At 41.7% G+C, this 17,014-nt stretch overlaps 1 protein-coding gene across 2 annotated transcripts in view; it reads right to left on the bottom strand.

Annotated features, from left to right (window-relative positions):
• Positions 1-782: 782 nt before the first annotated feature.
• Positions 783-17,014, bottom strand: part of LOC102230826 (glutamate receptor ionotropic, delta-1-like) — a 470,639-nt gene continuing 454,407 nt past the window's right edge. Inside the window, exons 16-18 of one of the 2 annotated variants that reach the window (XM_023340569.1) lie at positions 13,067-13,307; positions 6,407-6,545; positions 783-2,709 (exon numbers count right to left, since the gene is read on the bottom strand). In XM_023340569.1, coding sequence (XP_023196337.1) covers positions 2,243-2,709; positions 6,407-6,545; positions 13,067-13,307 — 847 coding nt within the window. In that variant the 3' untranslated portion in view covers positions 783-2,242. The remainder of the gene's footprint in view (positions 2,710-6,406; positions 6,546-13,066; positions 13,308-17,014) is intronic. The other variant, XM_023340570.1, reaches the window with a different exon arrangement.

The raw sequence follows: 17,014 nt of genomic DNA, 5'->3' as shown, positions 1-17,014 counted from the left end.
ACGGATTTTCTTAGAATAACGAAGGTTCTTTGAAATTCACAGTTAGGTGAATAAAAATATGAACATTTTTAAACCACTACTGGATAAGTGTTAAACATGGTCCTGTTACTGATAACAAGGTATTCCAGGATCTTCCTATTGTTTAAAATAATATTAAACCATAATTGGGAACCTCCGAGCAGCTGACTGATAGTCCTACCAGAGCAGATAGCCTGACAATCAGCTAATAGTTCATGGTTTTCTATTAAGAAACAGAGTTACTGTATATATACTATTGTGAAAAAGAAGCCCTGGTGACAATTATATTTTTTTATTCTATACTTCTGGTTAAGCCGATGTATCAAAACCTAAATAAATGCAGGAATAGTTTTAAAGCATTTATATCAGCAAAATCTCATTCCAGTCCTCGAGGGCAGATGCCTGGCAGGTTTAAGATGGGTCGGCTCCAACTCCAATTGCTGAATTACCTTCTCAGCATGCCGTCGAGCTCTGCAGAGACCCACTAATAAACTATTCATTTGAAGTGGGATTGTTGAATTAGGGAAACATCCAAAACATTCAGGACTCCAGCGGCTGAGGCCTCGGATTGGGGAAAACTCAAATGGATCAGGTCATTTTTTTTTTAGTTTGAATTTGGTTGTGCAAATACTGTCGCCACAAGATGGTAAAACCTGTTTAAAAAAGTAGTAACATGTAGAAAAATATTATATTGCTGATGGTTACATTTGATTATCAAGTCAGGTTGTTAGCTTCTTACCAGGATTAGAAACAAAACAGAAATGTCATATTATAAGTACTTTATTTTTTAGCAGATTATCCTATTAAAATATGTGGGGAGGTGATAATTGTCAGGTACTAATTGGTGAAATACTGAAAAAATGAACTTCCTTGCTCCATTGGTTAAGGGCAACAAAATTAAGAACTCCTATTATTGGAACATAGCATCTTCATTTATGGGCATTTAAGTAAAAGAAAGGATAAAGTTTGAGGCATGTACATTTATGCATTAATTGTGATCAGTTTCTGCTTTCTGTATAAAGCACCGTCTCCTTTGTTTTGTCACAGTCCAGATCGGAAAAAAAAAAAAGAAATAGTGATCAGTCAAAATCAGAACTGAGAAAACGTAAAGTCAGTTAGGTTTGTTAAACCCGATCAGAGCATCTCTAAACAAGTCAAAGCTGGATATATTCCATTTGAAGAGCAAATTTTCTTGATTATATTGTAAAAACCCAAATTGTCACTAATTAGAAACACGAAAGGACCCAAAGTCCAACGGCGATAAAGTCGAAGTTCTCCCTCGAATCACAGGCAGTGTCTGTGTGATCACAGCCTGAAATCTTCACCTTCTTGCTCTACAACTATTCCTTTCATTCATCTTTTTAAAAAGTGACGGCAAATAGAAAATGTCCATATAAACAATGTATTCAACTGTGTGAAACAAAAACATCGCTTACAGTGGATGTAACAAAAAAAGAACAGAAGTCGACCTCGGCTTTGAAATGAAAATAAAATAAAAAATAAAAATAGGCCTTCGCAGCGCTTCGCTGCTTGGGCCTAATAAAAAAAAAAAACAAGTCTATTTTATAGTAACACAAAAGGGGGAAAAGTGACCATTTTTGTCTGATGGGTCTGAAGGTATACTGGATATAGGTTTGGTACAGAGGTGCATAACAGTGGGTGTCCAACACTACAACGTCCCCTACAGCAGTGCATCATGGGTAGTCGTTTACACTAATGAGTTGTGGCGAGAGACATCGTTTAATTTCGGCACTTAGAAAACAATCACGATGAAATCCGCGTCATTGTTTTTAATTGAACAAAATTTACAAAGCCATTCAAACAGTCAGAACGTTTCATCAATGTATAGATATAGATTTTTTTATCTTTTTCTTGTGTTTTATAACTCAACTTCAAAAATTGAGAATATTCAAAATACACTTTGACCTCACTCATTGTCTCGATATTTACAGATATGTACAGAAAAAAATTACAGCCCGCCCAGAACCCGTCTGCCCGCCCCCGGCCCCTCAAACCCCACATATACCCATTTTTTTCCTCTTTTAAACGTATTCTCTGAACGGATGGTAGGATACAAAATGTTTTTAATTTATACATGTTTTTCCCTTCTAAAGCTGCCCAACCCACCTCCCATGCCGACCTGGGTAAAGTCCAGAGCGGCCGCCACCCACACCCCTCCACCCCCGTCCCATCTTGTCTCTATATGGATGTACTGTGACTGGGATCAATGGCTTCGGGTATGGGTCCTGCGGAGACTGCCTGGTAGGACATTGGCATGGGTGTCTTGCCAGGGCTCTGCCGGAAGAGCCCCCCGTTGGGAGCCCGGTGTTTGCACTGCATGGTGCCGCTGAGGCTGGTGCTGCTGAGAGGGTGGTGCAGGGGCAATGTGGTGCTGCCAGGGCCCTGGGACGGGGGCAGTGTCCTGCCTAGGGTCCCCCCATGGTGAGGGTGGGGAAGAGGGGGAGGTGGGGGTCCCTCCCCGGGCAGGTAGGTGGTCACAGTGAGGGCCGAGGGCGGGTAGTCCCGCACGGACTCCGGCCCCGGCACTAGAGAGGCCTGGCTGGGCTGCATGCTGCCGATGTCCAGCGCAGAGATCTCGATAGAGGGACCGGGGATCTGCTTGTGGGCCAAGTCCTCGTCCAAAAGACTGTTCATACGACGATGCACCTGTTCCAGATTCACCTCCTTGTCCTACAAGAGGAGGGAGTGGAGGGAGGGGGAGGACAGAGGGGAGACAGGGGGAGAAAGGGAGGGGAGGAGGGACACAGAGGCTGAGATTGGCGATGGGCCGGTTTCTCCGACTGATTCAGCTCTGCTGATGCTCCATGCATTCCTAATCAGGCAGTGTTTGTGACGGACGCCAGCTGATAGACTGACTCCATTCTGTGGTTTGGGTTGAAAAGCCCAGTGAGAACTGAGGCCACAGGAACCAATATGTGTGTATACTTTGAAATCAAACTTGGCCAGTGAGTATTAAATGTTTGATGCATGGAGTGGGGGAAAAAAAAAGAAGAAGAAAAAATACCAAAACAATCCTGGGGCCAAACAGACGGGCAGGAGCTTGTTGGAGAGCTGTCTGCTGTTGCTTAGCTTCTTGCTAAACATGATGGCTCTTTTATTCCTCCTTAAAAGATTTATCAAAACCTTCATGTGTCAGATAAACACATAAAAGTTTAAGCTTTTCAGATTTATGACTATTTCTCCAGGTTTTTCTCTCCCCTCCGTGGCGTGCTTTTCCTCCCTGCCCTTGGAGCTGAACGGCTCCGTGCAGCAGGACTGCGGAATCGGTTCCCTATCAGAACAATTTAATCAAAACATTGGCTGACGCTGCATCTCCTGCTGATTGCAGTCATGCATACTTGTTAGGCATTAATAGACACTTCAGTGTTTCCCTGTTGAACCGCAGGTCTGCTTCAGTACACTGGGTTAAGGGAAGGTAAAGGACAAACAGGCAGGGGTGAGAGGAGGAGGGAGTGAGAGATGGAAGGCATGACCAGCATATTAAGCAGGACTGGGGGCTGTGAGTCCAGATTTTCCTTCATGGATGTTTGTTTCGCCGCGTGTGCAGTCACAGCGCAGCCACTTGGCGTTTGGGGAGAATTTAAAGCAACTTTATTCACTTTCCAACAAGCACACGAGGTCAGTTCCTGAACGCGAGCCCCGTTTGGCTCCAGGATCAGATTCAACTCGACAAACGATATTAGTCACACTGACACAATGCAAGTGTTACATCTGCACTCCGTATTAAAGCGCACATGTTCAGTTCCCGTCCTGTTTCAGAAGCACAACATTTTATACATAACCAGGGCATGCACTCCCTACCTCTACCCCTCATCCCCGCCTGTAGCAGCCTTTCCAAAGCATTGTTTTTCCTCTGGTAAAAATGAGTTAAGAATCCAGAGGCATTCCTACTTAAATGTTGCAAAGCTCTGAATTTAAAGCAGCAAGGTGTAGGTGAGGACTTTGTGAAGATACGCTTTCAACTTTTGCTGCTCGAGCAGGCTGCAGGTGCGTTTGAATGATCCCACTCGAGTCTCGAAGAACAGCTCTCTGAGCCAATTAAAACATCTCAGCCCTGGTTATTCTTCCGGCAGACTGGCACCTCATTAAAAATATGTTTTTTGGGGGAAATGTCAGGTTGGGAGCCAGCCAAGATAAATAAATGCCCGGGATTAAACCTCAGCCGGTTGTTAAAAGTCGGACTGGCGACGTAAGTGCAGATGGAGGGGAGGGGGACGACAAAAGAAAAAAAAAGCAACAGCTGCGTGAAAGCCTCCATTAATTTAGAAAACAAACAGCTCCGGTAATAAGGGGTCCCAGTGGGAGGGCATTTGAAATCGTTTTGCCTCCTGCCACTTTGTAAATACAGTAACTGCGGAGTGGATTGTGCTCAAAAGCGATAAGGAGAGTTTCTGATTGGTTCTGGCTCGTTGTAGATTCTAGTGGTCTTGTGAAATATTTAAATTCTTCACCAGAGGAGCTGTTTTTTTTAACTAGCCTATTGCCTCACATCAACCTTTACTGTGCTGTTACCACCTCTTAGATGAGGATCTATCTTCTCTTTGGGCGCCAAGCAAAATATCCCCCTCTCCAAAGAAATAGTGCTTTTAAAAACATGTTACTCTATTTCAAAGGAACCTGAATTTGCGGTAATTGAGTTTTTTTTTATTTTCAGAACTGCAGATGTACAATGTTTCTTCTATCATTGATAGCAATGATACAAATTTTGTTACTGTGGCTTAGACTTCATATCAGCTATATAAACTTTTTATGGTAGGATTTGGCACAAAGTAAACATTGAAGAAAAAGAAAGCTAACTAAACCGATTTTGATTCTTCAAACAGAAAAAAAAAATCAGCTTTTGTCAAAAATTTATGTTGATAATGTAAATAAAGCTTGTGATGTGTATTTTTTTTATATTCACAGCTAGGATACTTTGATTGTTAAGATATCTTTAGGGAAAATGTTTTCATGTTATGAGTTTAAGCTTCAGATCCGTAATTTCCATTCAAAAATAATTAGACAAATATTACAGGGGAAGGTGGGAAGGGATACCTCTGTGTCTTGTGTCACTAAATAGATACATAAAACAAGTAGAGGTTATGTTAGGAATAGTGTAAGGCTTTACACCAACAGCAAATGGAAAGGCAACAAAATCTACAACAACTTTTGTTAAGAGCAGCGGCAAAAACAGAAGAAATCTGTAAACTGACATTTTGTCCCCAATAAAGTTGTGGTAACTAATTAATTTCACCTTATGTCAACAATACTTTTTTAATCTTAAAAGTAAATAGATTTTTTTAGTAAGTGATTTTTTCACAGATGGTTATTGAAATTGGGAGGAAGGATCTCTTGCAAAGGTTTGTAGTGAGGTGGGTTTGAAGAAGTTATCGGCTGAAGAGAACTTCCTAAATGAAAACTGATTTATTTTTTGTTTTTTTGTTAAAGGTCTCATAATGGAACACCAGTGGTTGCAGCAGATTCTCCAAATGGTCGTGTTGGTTGTCTTATTAGTAGGCAACCAACCCAGATCAGATAACCCCTAAAGAACAATACTACTGATGTATTTTTCAAATAACTTTGTACGTGGAGAAAATTACAATTGATCACCTAATAAAAAAAAATTATAAAAGTTTATTTCCTACCTTTTTTTATGCCTTAAGAAAATTTTTAAAAAATTACGCTTGACACAAAGGGTCATAATTTATGCATGAAAGGGTTAATCCAGGTTTTCTCATTGGGTTAAAAAAGCCTTACACTCCCCACCACATGTCATAAAGAAAATAAACTCTACTAAATCTTGTTCCTGCAAGAACCACGCTCGCATTAAACCACGGTTTAATGCTAACACGTTCACCAGTCCTGAAACAGCAGCAAGAAAGGTCAGAGGTGAGCTGTTTGAAATTCGTTCACACACTTAAAAGATGATCAAACAAAACATAAAAGAGGGGAAAAACACAAAAATAATGTAACAACCGAGAGGGTTTCTTATGAAGGAAGGATCACTGTTGCTGGTGAGATGATTCCAGTCAGTGTCTGATGAACAGATGAGACTGATAAAAGTTTAGGTTGTTGTGTTATAATTAGCTGCCGCTAAAAACAAACTGAAAACCACTTTTTGCTATTTGACTTGGAAACGTTTGTATTTAAAATGTCAAAGAAATTTGTTAAGTTGCCGTTAATTGATGGAAGTCTTCAAGGTGGATACTGGGCTTGATTTAAGATTAAGAACTGAAAGATTGGTTCGCCTCAATCAAGCACATTTCTGCTCAGATTATACCAGAAATAAATCCACCTAAAATTAAAAAAAAATTAGCTCTGCGACGGCACAGAAATTGATCATTTGTTCGGGTTTATTTGGATGCTTGCATATGAGCTCTAATCTGACCTGTATCAATTGCTTCTGCTTCATCCCAGCCTCTCTCTCTGTCTGTCCAAATGTCCCTCCTCCCCTCCGATGAAGCAGTTGTAATGTCATTATATGTCAATGGACCAGAAACCCTTGCCAGTCTGTAATCCTTAGTGACCTGCACGAGATCATAGACAGTCAAGTGTAAATAGAGAGATGAAGAAGAGAGGTGAAGAGAGGGAGAGGAGAGAGAAGACGGGTGTCCACATTGACATATAATCTGCAGCATGACGTGACACAGTGACAGCAACAGGTAGGAGTTAAAGAGACAAGGGCGCTAAAGGCCGACACAGAATTGTCTGCTCACACTTTAGTTTATGGATCCACATCAAAGCTTCATCCAGGCACTTGACAGAGGTCACATGGTGCAGATCTATTCTGCCTGTGGCTGGAGGTGAAACTCAGCCGATGTCCTGACACCACAACACACAGCATACACTACAGGTTCATGCTACAGGGGTCAGAAAGCTGGTTTAGTTTTAGGTCCTGATGACCCATCAAGATCACAACCCCTCGTGTGTATAATTGCTACATTCTGTCCAAATATGATTCAGAATGTTGACAAAGATTTTGTTTTAAAATGACAAAAACTTATCTTTATTCTACTTTAGACATAAAGCAAGTGGTTGGGGTTGAGCAAGTGTTCTTTTGGGGAATAACATGTGAGCAAGATTCAATGGCGGGTCCAACGTTTGTTGTTTCCTGATATTCTATCAGTTCTGTGATTAATAGAATATGCAGACCTATGAAGAAGATTGTTCTGGCATCGTTATGGGTCTGGTCGACTATTTGACTCTGCCCTGAACTGTGCAGGTTGGGTATAACTGTGTGTGCCCTTAGAATCAGAAATGCGTGTTCACTAGATCCCAACTCTGGTCCTCAAGTTCCCCCTGCATGTTTTGATTTAGATTCTGCAGTAGAGAAGGTTGCGCCATCATTTGAGTCAGGTGTGCTGGAAGTGAGATACATCTACGGGTGTATTCACATCATCCCTGTTTAGTCAGCTGTAATCAAAATCTAGTCTGTTTGCCAATAAAGTCCGGTTCATTTGCGAATGTGTGAATGTGCAAGCAAACCTTTACGTGGACCAAGAAAAAGCAAACTCTCTTCCACCTAAAAATCTAGGTCTCAGTTCGAAGTGAACTCTGGCACGATTCAAATTCATATGTGGATGTAAACTGCTTCAAAAGCAGGAAGTGAACTATACCGCAGGACCTTTTGGGTAGATAAATCTAGCGGTAGAGGGAGAAACGGCTTGTGGTCTTTTACCAAAGACAAAACAGCTAAAATCTGATGTTACTCCATTTTTGTTTGCATTTTGAGAAGAAGGAAAATGCAAACATGTTTTTTCGGAGGTTTTCATGTTGCTTCCTTTGGTAGTTTTTGGTGCAGCGCCACCACAGGCATGGGGGAGAGGAACCCCCATGCCTGTGGTTTGTATTGTTTTGGTTTCAATTGGTTTGTCTTGTTTGACACAATAAAATAACCCAAAATAGTGAGAGGGAGAGAGAGAGAGAGAGAGAGAGAGAGAGAACTGCTGCAGCTGAAAATATAAAACAAACGTTGACATTTTGGTCTCCAATTGAACCAAGTCTACTGGACTCACCCTAAAATACGCACAGAATGGGTATTTGGTGGCCAGGGGTGGGAATCACAGCTCTAGATGTTGAGATGTTGGCGAGAGAGAAAATGCAATATTTTATCTGACTGTTACTCAAAATGTAAAGTGTCTTCAAAACATACACTGAAGGAATATCCATGAATGGTTTTAGGTGCTTTGAGTGACAACCCCACACTTATCCTGGAGGCATTTCTGGAGTGGAAAACATGAGCATTAGTGTGTTAAACATAAAAAAAAAACTGCTGGGAAGAGCACTTGGTTAAATTGCTGTCATTTTAAAGCCTCCAGCCCCTTGACTTTAATTTGTGCGTGCACCGTGGTGAAACATCTGGAAAACGAAGGCAGATTTTCCTACATTCTGATGACTGAAATGCTGCTAGCTTTAAACATGAAGCAAGTGCTCACGCACACGAGTTAGTTCAAAAAATGTTTGTTGATGTTCCTCTCATTCTGCCGTCTTACAGCTACAATGGTCCTCTAGAGAAAGCAACATTTGTACATATTCAAGGCTGGACAAGAGGTCAGAGGGCAAAAATTTACAGGGGAATATTTATTCAGTAAGATGTGGTTTGTATGTGTGGGTGTCTTGACATACATTTTTGCTAAGATGGAAAGTTTTTAAAGTTATTTTTATTTATTATTTTTTAAACTTGTGAGAAAGCTTTCTCAGGTTCATGCGGCTCAACACTGGGTGATTCTGGCAACGGAGGTTGTCAGTACCAGCTTCCTCCGGCACATTAAACGTTTTGGGCACTGAACCCAACCCTGTCACCGATCTGAGGATTACTTCACGTCGGTTTTAGTGACAGGACCTTTCAGAGGACAGTAGGGTTGTCGTCTTGATACTAAAAGCTATATTTTTACAATTTTTGAAGGCACAGAACAGCAAATATTATTAAAACGTGAGTAAAAAATGAATGTCCATTTAGAAATAAATATGTTACTTCCATCTATTGCAAAATGATAGACAAGACTGTGACATGTTTTAGAAGTGTTAACATTTACTGGCTTCATTTCCGACTGAGAAGTTTTTTTTCCCATTATGTTAAATGCTATTTTCATTTTATGTTAACCACCGAAGGTGACAAATTTTTCTTTTCACTGTATGCATTTGGCATTAGCCAATATGTGATTATCTTACCATGTCAGTTCATAATAAAAATCGAAGCACAACTCTTTGCTCTAGGTCATCAATGACATTAATTAACCCCTTAACCCTCACCCCTGGAAAATACAATGGAAAATCAGTACACAGGCATTCGGCTGCATGTTAAATGGTTTTAAGGGACTTGATGGCATGCGTGGCTAACTTTTCATCTTGTTGGAGTTCTCAAACAGATGTCATACTGTTAATTACTGGATTTTATTTGAAGATCTCATTAGCTATGGAAGGGGTGTACAAGAGTGTGTTTTTTTTCGTGCTTGTCACCTAAAAACTGGTCCACAGGCAAAAGCAGCTCTCCATGGAAGCCGCAGATGGCTCTGGGTCAAAGGTGCTGACGCATCCGCTGCTGTTGCACAAGTCAAACCCTGCTTAACCCTGGCTTAGTCACCTGAATAAGGGGGTTCCTTGCTGTTGAAAGAGCTCTGGGATAACACTGAAGATCCCACTGTATTCGTGCGTGTATTCTACAACCATAAAAATGAACTCGCATCGTCCAAAAATGAAAAAGAACTCAAACTTTTACAGATCTGGCAAAAAATTGTCTTTGCCCGATATAAAATCAGCTGAGTCTTGACCCATGAAAGAGACTGTGTGTCTCTTTTTAAAATCTGTGAAAGATGCTATACAAATGAAATTTAGCTTACTTACTTGGATACAGCTGTCAGACTAATGGAGAAGCTTAGCACCTATTGCTCTTTTAGAACTCACGTCTTTACATGGATCGGTTATCTGAAACATTTAACCAGCTTTTGTTCTAATCCGTCTGATAAACACGAAATGGGACGTTTTATCCTCGCTGGGCTCGGCTAAATTCCAGGTCATCGTTATCGGTTTACTGTCAAGATAATTCATTTACGGAAGCTAATTGCATGTTTAATTAGCCTCTGTTTAATTCCTGTTACATAAAACTGTGGAACTTATGATACCAACCCCATTTCTTTTGTGACACACAAGCTCCTTTTATTTTCTAATTAAATCTGATTGAATGCGTGGCTCGTTCATTGAGGGTTACTGCATCTGAGCTCTGACGAGACGCAGCAAGTGAACAGACAGAAGATCACTTAACTGTTAAAGAAACTGATACACGGCGGTAGTGAAAGCGAAGTCTGATGCTGTAATGAGGCCTGCATTCAGTTGAACAGCTCCGCTTTCTGCGCTAAACTGTCATGACGCTGCATGGGTTTCTGTTGGATGTGCATCTATTTCTTCTGTGGCCTGTTGCACTGCAGTTATTCACCACTCTTAAACCTGAAAGGCGTTGTAGCTATGATGCGATTGTTGCAGATGGTTGACTGCACGTGTAATCGTGGAAATGTTCATTTTTGGGGAAGAACGTATTGTGCAGCTTATGTTGGTTTATTGGCGATGTTATGTCAACACATGAGTGCACATTAATGGTAAACTTCTTCAGGGAATCTTAGATTGCCTGGAGTTTTCAGAACGCTATTAAGAGCGACTCCTGCAGGGCCTTGTACTAAACTTATTGGATTCTGTTTGGGTGTACTTTTTAAGGGGTGTTAGTGTTCTGATTGATTTCTGAAGCCTGGCTTTAAGAGTAAGCACCTGCGTTGTCTCTGCTCCTGAGGTTGTTAATCAGAAGAGTGCAACAGCATATATTAGCAAACTGTTTAAAGCCTCAGACCAGGCAGATGTTTTGATCAGTAGCTTTTTGGAGTTGGAGTCTATATTATGTATTATATATATTATTTGTGTCTGACCTATAAGTCCTTCAATCATAAAAAAGGCTCCTACCCTGAAAGAATGAGCATGTGATGTTGACACACAACAGGGTACTGCAGTGCTAAATATCTTTAAAGAAGAATCTTTCTAGTCTTTGAAATCAGTAGGAAAGGGCTTCTACTACATATTATACTCTATTTCCCAAAAATAGTGCACATTTTCTGGTAGAATAGTATCATGGTGGCAAACAGTGCCAGCAGTGAATTTAAAATGGCCACACTACTGCCGTGACAATTCTACAACTTCATCAAGACAGTCATTGTAAGGCACTGTGGCTGCTCTGTGCATTGTGTCCAGCATCACTCTAGCCAAATAAATATCAGCAGTGTCTGGAAAAAAAAATCATACTGTTTATGTTAAAGTACCTATACCAAGATCAGACATTTCTTACATAAAAACATGGAATAAGTCGAGCCAACTGGGCCAATCAGCAAACAGAAAGAGAAGTTGTGAATGAGTTATTCTGCGCTGTTTTAGAACTGTAGTCTGCCTGTAGTTGAGTAATGGCAGCTGTGAAAGTGAACAAAGCCGTTCAGTGTGTGTTGGCCACCCTAATATTGAATAAACACTAACAGCCATCTTGTTTAGGTTGGCATTTCTCTCTTCAGGGTTGAGGATGGTTGTTTACGGCGCAGGTCATTTCCGGTAAGCTTGAGCTGTCTAGTTAAATACGGCAAATGTTAGCGACTGGGAAAAATTTCAAACTTCAACAGAGTCCACGTTGTAGCAAGCAACCGTTTCTGAATAGCCAAGGGTCCAAAAGGGACTGTTGTTTTTTTTAAGAGGGTAGATTGTATCCATTTTGTTTTAGGTCCGACACCTCATTCTAATAAAAAATGTGTAAAAGGAAAAACTCTGAAAGAGCTTCAGATATATATAAAACCACAACAAAAGACTACAGGACGTAAATAATAAAGAGAAGAGGAATAAATTAAAATTCCTGTCGTCTGGCAACACACATTTATCAGAATAGACTAATGCATAAATGCTCACAAGCTGCAGAAGAATGCTTGTTTTTTGTTTGCTCGCTTTAGTCATCACAGAAAAGCCCCGGCGGTGCCGTGTTGAGCTCTCCACTAGCCTTTTTTTTTTTTTCTTATAGCAGCAAGTCTTTCCAAAACTCAAGGGCCACTCAGGGATTTGTGCTAATTATATCACATTAAAGTTGATCCTCATCAGGCGTCTTTCACAACTTGCGAAAATATAACCATAACAGTGAACCATTTATTATTCATCAGGCACTTATTAAGATGGGTTTCAGCAATAAGTACAAATATTTGGACACCACTTGATGGCGTAACTACTAATGGAAACTGCTTTATGACTGTTTTTGTCTCCTGATATCTCAGTAAAATTGAAAATGTCCATAAGCATTAAAAAGGTTTCAGTGTTTGACACCGTTATCCCCGGCAGCCTGAGCAATCACTCATTTTCTTGGCTAATTATCGCCTCCTTTCAGAACCCTTGGGTTAAGGAAATTACCAAAGCTTTACTACAGAAAATGGCTTTGTAACAATAATTCAATAGCGGCTCTTAAATGGTTAGAAAGGCGTCACCGTGGGGATCGATCATTAAAGCCTGTGGTGCACGCTGTGCTTTAGTGAGAGTGAAGGTTTGCTGGGAAACATGCAGGATGTGTTGGAAGGCAGAACCTGGCATGTTGAGCTAATGAGGGGAAGCACAGATAAGTTGCTTTATGGGCGAATTAGTAGAAGTAATGGTTGGGCGGCGTATGCTGTGTGCTTCTTGTGGTCAGGAGAATTTGAGCTACAAAAATAGCTGAAGTCCTTGTTTAGGACAAGGTGAGAGGGGAGTGATGGACGGATAAAAGAAAAAAATGAAGCGGGTTAAATCATAAGAGACCAAATTTGATTTCAATTAGTGGCCTGGGCTGATGAGGCACAGAGCATGTCGATGTAACTCTGTCCTACCTTGCCTCCCTCTGTCCCCCAGCCTTCCTCCGCTAACACTACCACCCTAAATCTCTCCTCTACAGCTGGGTGTACTGGAGCTCCACTAAGTCGGGGCTCGCGTCTGCGGCTGGATCCTTAAAGTAGAGTGTGGCAGTGTCTTCCCCCCGCTGGCCCGTCCGCCGGGCCCTATGCTCGGTCACCTCTTTGGGCTGCTCCTGCCGGCAGCGGTTGCTGTTCCACCATGCTTCCAAGCCGGCCACCAGGCAGGCCAGCAAGAGGCCGGCGGCCAGGATGCAGAAGATGCCAGCGAAGCTGTGTAGCTTGAGGGAGCGGCCGTCAGGATGGGCGCTGACGTGGCTGCTGAGGTCGCAGCGGCCGGTGCGAGGCCACCACTTCTGCTTCATGATGTCCAGGTCGCCTTTTTCCTGCAGCTCCAAGATCCTGAAGGAGACAACAGGAATGCCACAGAGACGTTTTAGTCCACTTCCCACTGCTTTATGTGGCTACTGGTTTACAGTACATAAAAGGAAATAAGTACTGGACAAAATGTTATTCTCAATAAATACATTTCTGATCATGCTACTGACATGAAATTCACACTGGAGGTCGGTAACAACCTGAATAATCTACACAAATAAATCCATCTGTGAATTAAGTTAGAAAGTGAAATGTAACAGGAAAATAAGTAAGCCTTCAGTCAGTTCTTTTGAAAATAACCACCTCAAGGCACATATTTTATCATTTTTAAACAAAGAAAAAGATTCTTACCCAGCAAAATGATCTATTGTGACTCAAAAGCAAGGGCTTCTTTCAGTTTAAATGAAATAGCATGCATTTTTATGAATAACAAGCCTCCCAAAGAAGTGAGTACCTGCACACATCTTTGTTACAGGTTCACTACGAAGAGCAAACACAGCAGACAGCTACAGAGTTTGATGGAAAGATTCAGAGTAATGCTTTCCAAAATCATCTATGCTAGAGCTGTGCGTCTAAACATCAGATATGCTGTTTCTGAAATAAAGTAGAGGTAATCAGGCCATAAAACCGAAGCCTAATTTGATGTGTTTAATCGGCTCAGCTCAGTGTCAACATGCTGAAGGTCAGCGCACGGCGGTTTCCATCCACAGTCTCTCCTCTAAACACCCCGAGGACAAAACAGTTTAGCAGCACAAATTCAGCAGAAGCTACAAAGTCTGCGAAGGTTCTTAGTGGCCGGATTATCAAGCAGACAGTCGGCAATGGAGGTAGCATAGCAGTTATGGGATGTGGTATTAACATGATGGTTGGGAACGCAGAGATAATGGCTTCTACGGTGAACAATAGCCCTGCCCTCATTTTAACACTCAGACACATTATCCCTGCGAGTCCCAGAGCGTTGCGCCGAGAAGATGCCCAGAGCGGAAAATTCATTAAATAAGGAGCAGCTCAGCATTCTCTGAGTGGCACAAATTGAACACAGAGTTGTTTAATTGAAGATGGAAGGGAAGAAGGAGCGGAGGCACCTCCACGGGGTCAACACAGAGCTGAACGCGACTGCAGCAGGGACCAGACAGGCAAGACAAAGAGGAATGAAACGGTGAAAAAGTTTTCTTAGATCACCACAGCAAGCTCTCTGTTCAGACTGGATCTGGATTAAAAGTAATTTAAATACTGTTTGCTATGCAAAGAGGGGTTGGGGTTATGTTTAGATTTTTCTTTTAATCTCTGACAGAGAGTTTACATTACACCCAGTAACTTCTGTGGAGAACTGGAATTCATCTTTCCACATATCTATCTCAGTATTAACATAGTCTATCAAGATGTTTAAACTTAAACAATGAAAAAAGTGAAAGATGTGAGTTATGCTATTATTAGTCGGTGTAGCAGGTTTGCTCCATATTATACTGAGCACATCTGAATATAAGTCACACCCACTAACTTTGGGGGAAAAAAATAAATTACATATGTAGGTCGCACTAGTCTACAAGCCACGTTTTTGTGGTTTAGTCAGTTATAAAGTTAGCATTACTCCAATGTCGCTGTCAAACATTGAGTCCGACTCTGTTCCTCCTTTCAACAGCCGGAGACATGCAAAAATATTTGCTTTTACAGAAATCCAGGCTCTAGACGATTTGACCATGTTTGTTAAAAAGTTGATTAGACTGGCAAGGAAATCTGCAACAGCAAGCCATATCTATGTAAAATAAATCTAAATGTATGTGAACGTCTGTTAGCATAAATATGAGCCAAACACCAAAACACCATCCCAATGTTCAGGGATGTGTGTCTGAAGGAACAGCATTTTAAAAGCAAACCATATGTCACACTACTAAATCCCAACCGGTGAGACAGTAACACAGTCTACATCACAGATACACACCTGATGCAGCTGATCTCACTCAGATTGTTACACTCCACCTGAATTAAAATACTATAACAAGTCGGTTTGCTGTATTTATTTTTTAATCTGAAAAAGAGCAGCATTTAACACTAAACAAAAGAGAAACTTCTGTGGCGTCCTGTATTTCCAGAATTATTTCTGTTTTTCTCAGACAGCAGGGAACTTTCCAAACTTCTGGGATGCAGTTGATCTTAGCTTTGTGCCTGCTCTGCAGGAGCTGAGCTGATTGTAATTGCTAAAGCTCCTCGGCTAGATTTCGTTAGTGTGTTAGGAATCGAACGAAATTTAACATTGAACTTTTGCTTTTAATAATCTAAATAAAGCACAGAGCTGAAAGTAACAATCTTCACACAGCTTATGTGCTCATGTTAACTCGCATACCGTGTGGGGACCAACGTCGCCTCAGCAGTCGCATCCACGGTGTGACTGCAAACACAGACAACGCCCTTTTATTGCTGTCTTTTTGCTCCTCTAACCCTCAGAGAACTGCTAGAAAGCATCAGACGCCGACATCGTCCTCAAACTAATCTGTCACCTCTCTGTGTGGCAGTGTTTCTGCATTTCAGAGGTTTTATCTCTATCCAGCCAGTGCTGCTGACTCTTCGGCCCCTCAGGTCCACGGCTCGTCACATACAGAGAGGACGATCTCAAAGAGAAATGGGATTGTCGCTCAGTGTTGCGCCTGACCTCGGAGGATGAAAGAGGAGGACACGGAGCCGGAGCCGGGAGGAGGAGAGCAAAAGTGGGAGGAGGTGTAAACAACACTCGTGCGAAGACGCCTCTGGAGTTATGAGGTGCGAAACACACCGGAGAGCGATTTTCCCAGAGCAACAAAAGAACCTGCAGCACAGCGGTTGCTGCTGCTAATTCTTTGTCAACATCTATATTAACGCCAAGACTCCACCTTTGGTGTTTATGTATATTTCATCCTCACAAAGCGACAGAGTGTGCCATGGTTAATGCATTAAGGAGTTTGTGCGTCAGTGCAGCAAACATCAAAAACCTGCTGCTGCTTCTAACGTGGGAGCTGCTGAATAACAGCTGCCCTCCCTACAAACTTTCTATATTCACATCAGAAGCTTTCAAGGCAGCAGAGACTTTGAGCCCCGCAAATGTTTTCATCACACAGAGGAAAATCCAAGAGCAGGTGCGCGGAAAATTCCTCCCAAAATTACCTGTCATTGAAAACTGGTTGGCAGCTGAATTCATCAAGAAAGAGATGAATAAATGCTTTTCTTCCTGCATGGTAGCTGCATACGTGTGTGACAAGCAGCGCATAACGCACTGCATGTAGGACACCAAGTGGCCACAGGGAGCACCATGAAATCTGACTTGTGAAAAATCATTCAAATTAATGGTAGCAACATATTTATCTAAACAGGTGTGAAGATTGTTATTAGTTATGGGCTAAGCAATACAAAAGTAACAAATCTGCTCCAGAAAATCCAATCGAATGCTCATTTGCGATTCTATTTCGGTGGGCAGACACGTGTGTTTATGAACGCAGCCTTAAAAAGAGTCAGGGTGGAAAATAAAGAAAAAAAAAACGAAACAGCGGAATGATGCTTACACTTTGCTCACGCCACTCGCCTCACACACACTCTCTCTCTCTCTCTCTCCCCCCTCCTGTCACTCACTTATCCCACTCAGGGCGTTTTATGGCGTTCACATAGTTGAGGTAGTTGCAGAGTGAGAGCGCTCAGCAGTGACTGGACGTTCACAAAGCCTTTGTTCTCTTGGCACCAAAAGGCACAGCTTCTGAGCAGGA

Source organism: Xiphophorus maculatus, chromosome 10 (assembly GCF_002775205.1).
Source record: "Xiphophorus maculatus strain JP 163 A chromosome 10, X_maculatus-5.0-male, whole genome shotgun sequence".
NCBI classification, from domain to species: Eukaryota; Metazoa; Chordata; class Actinopteri; order Cyprinodontiformes; family Poeciliidae; genus Xiphophorus; species Xiphophorus maculatus.
Note: the sequence above shows the minus strand (reverse complement) of the source record. Positions and strands in the feature narration are given on the sequence as shown.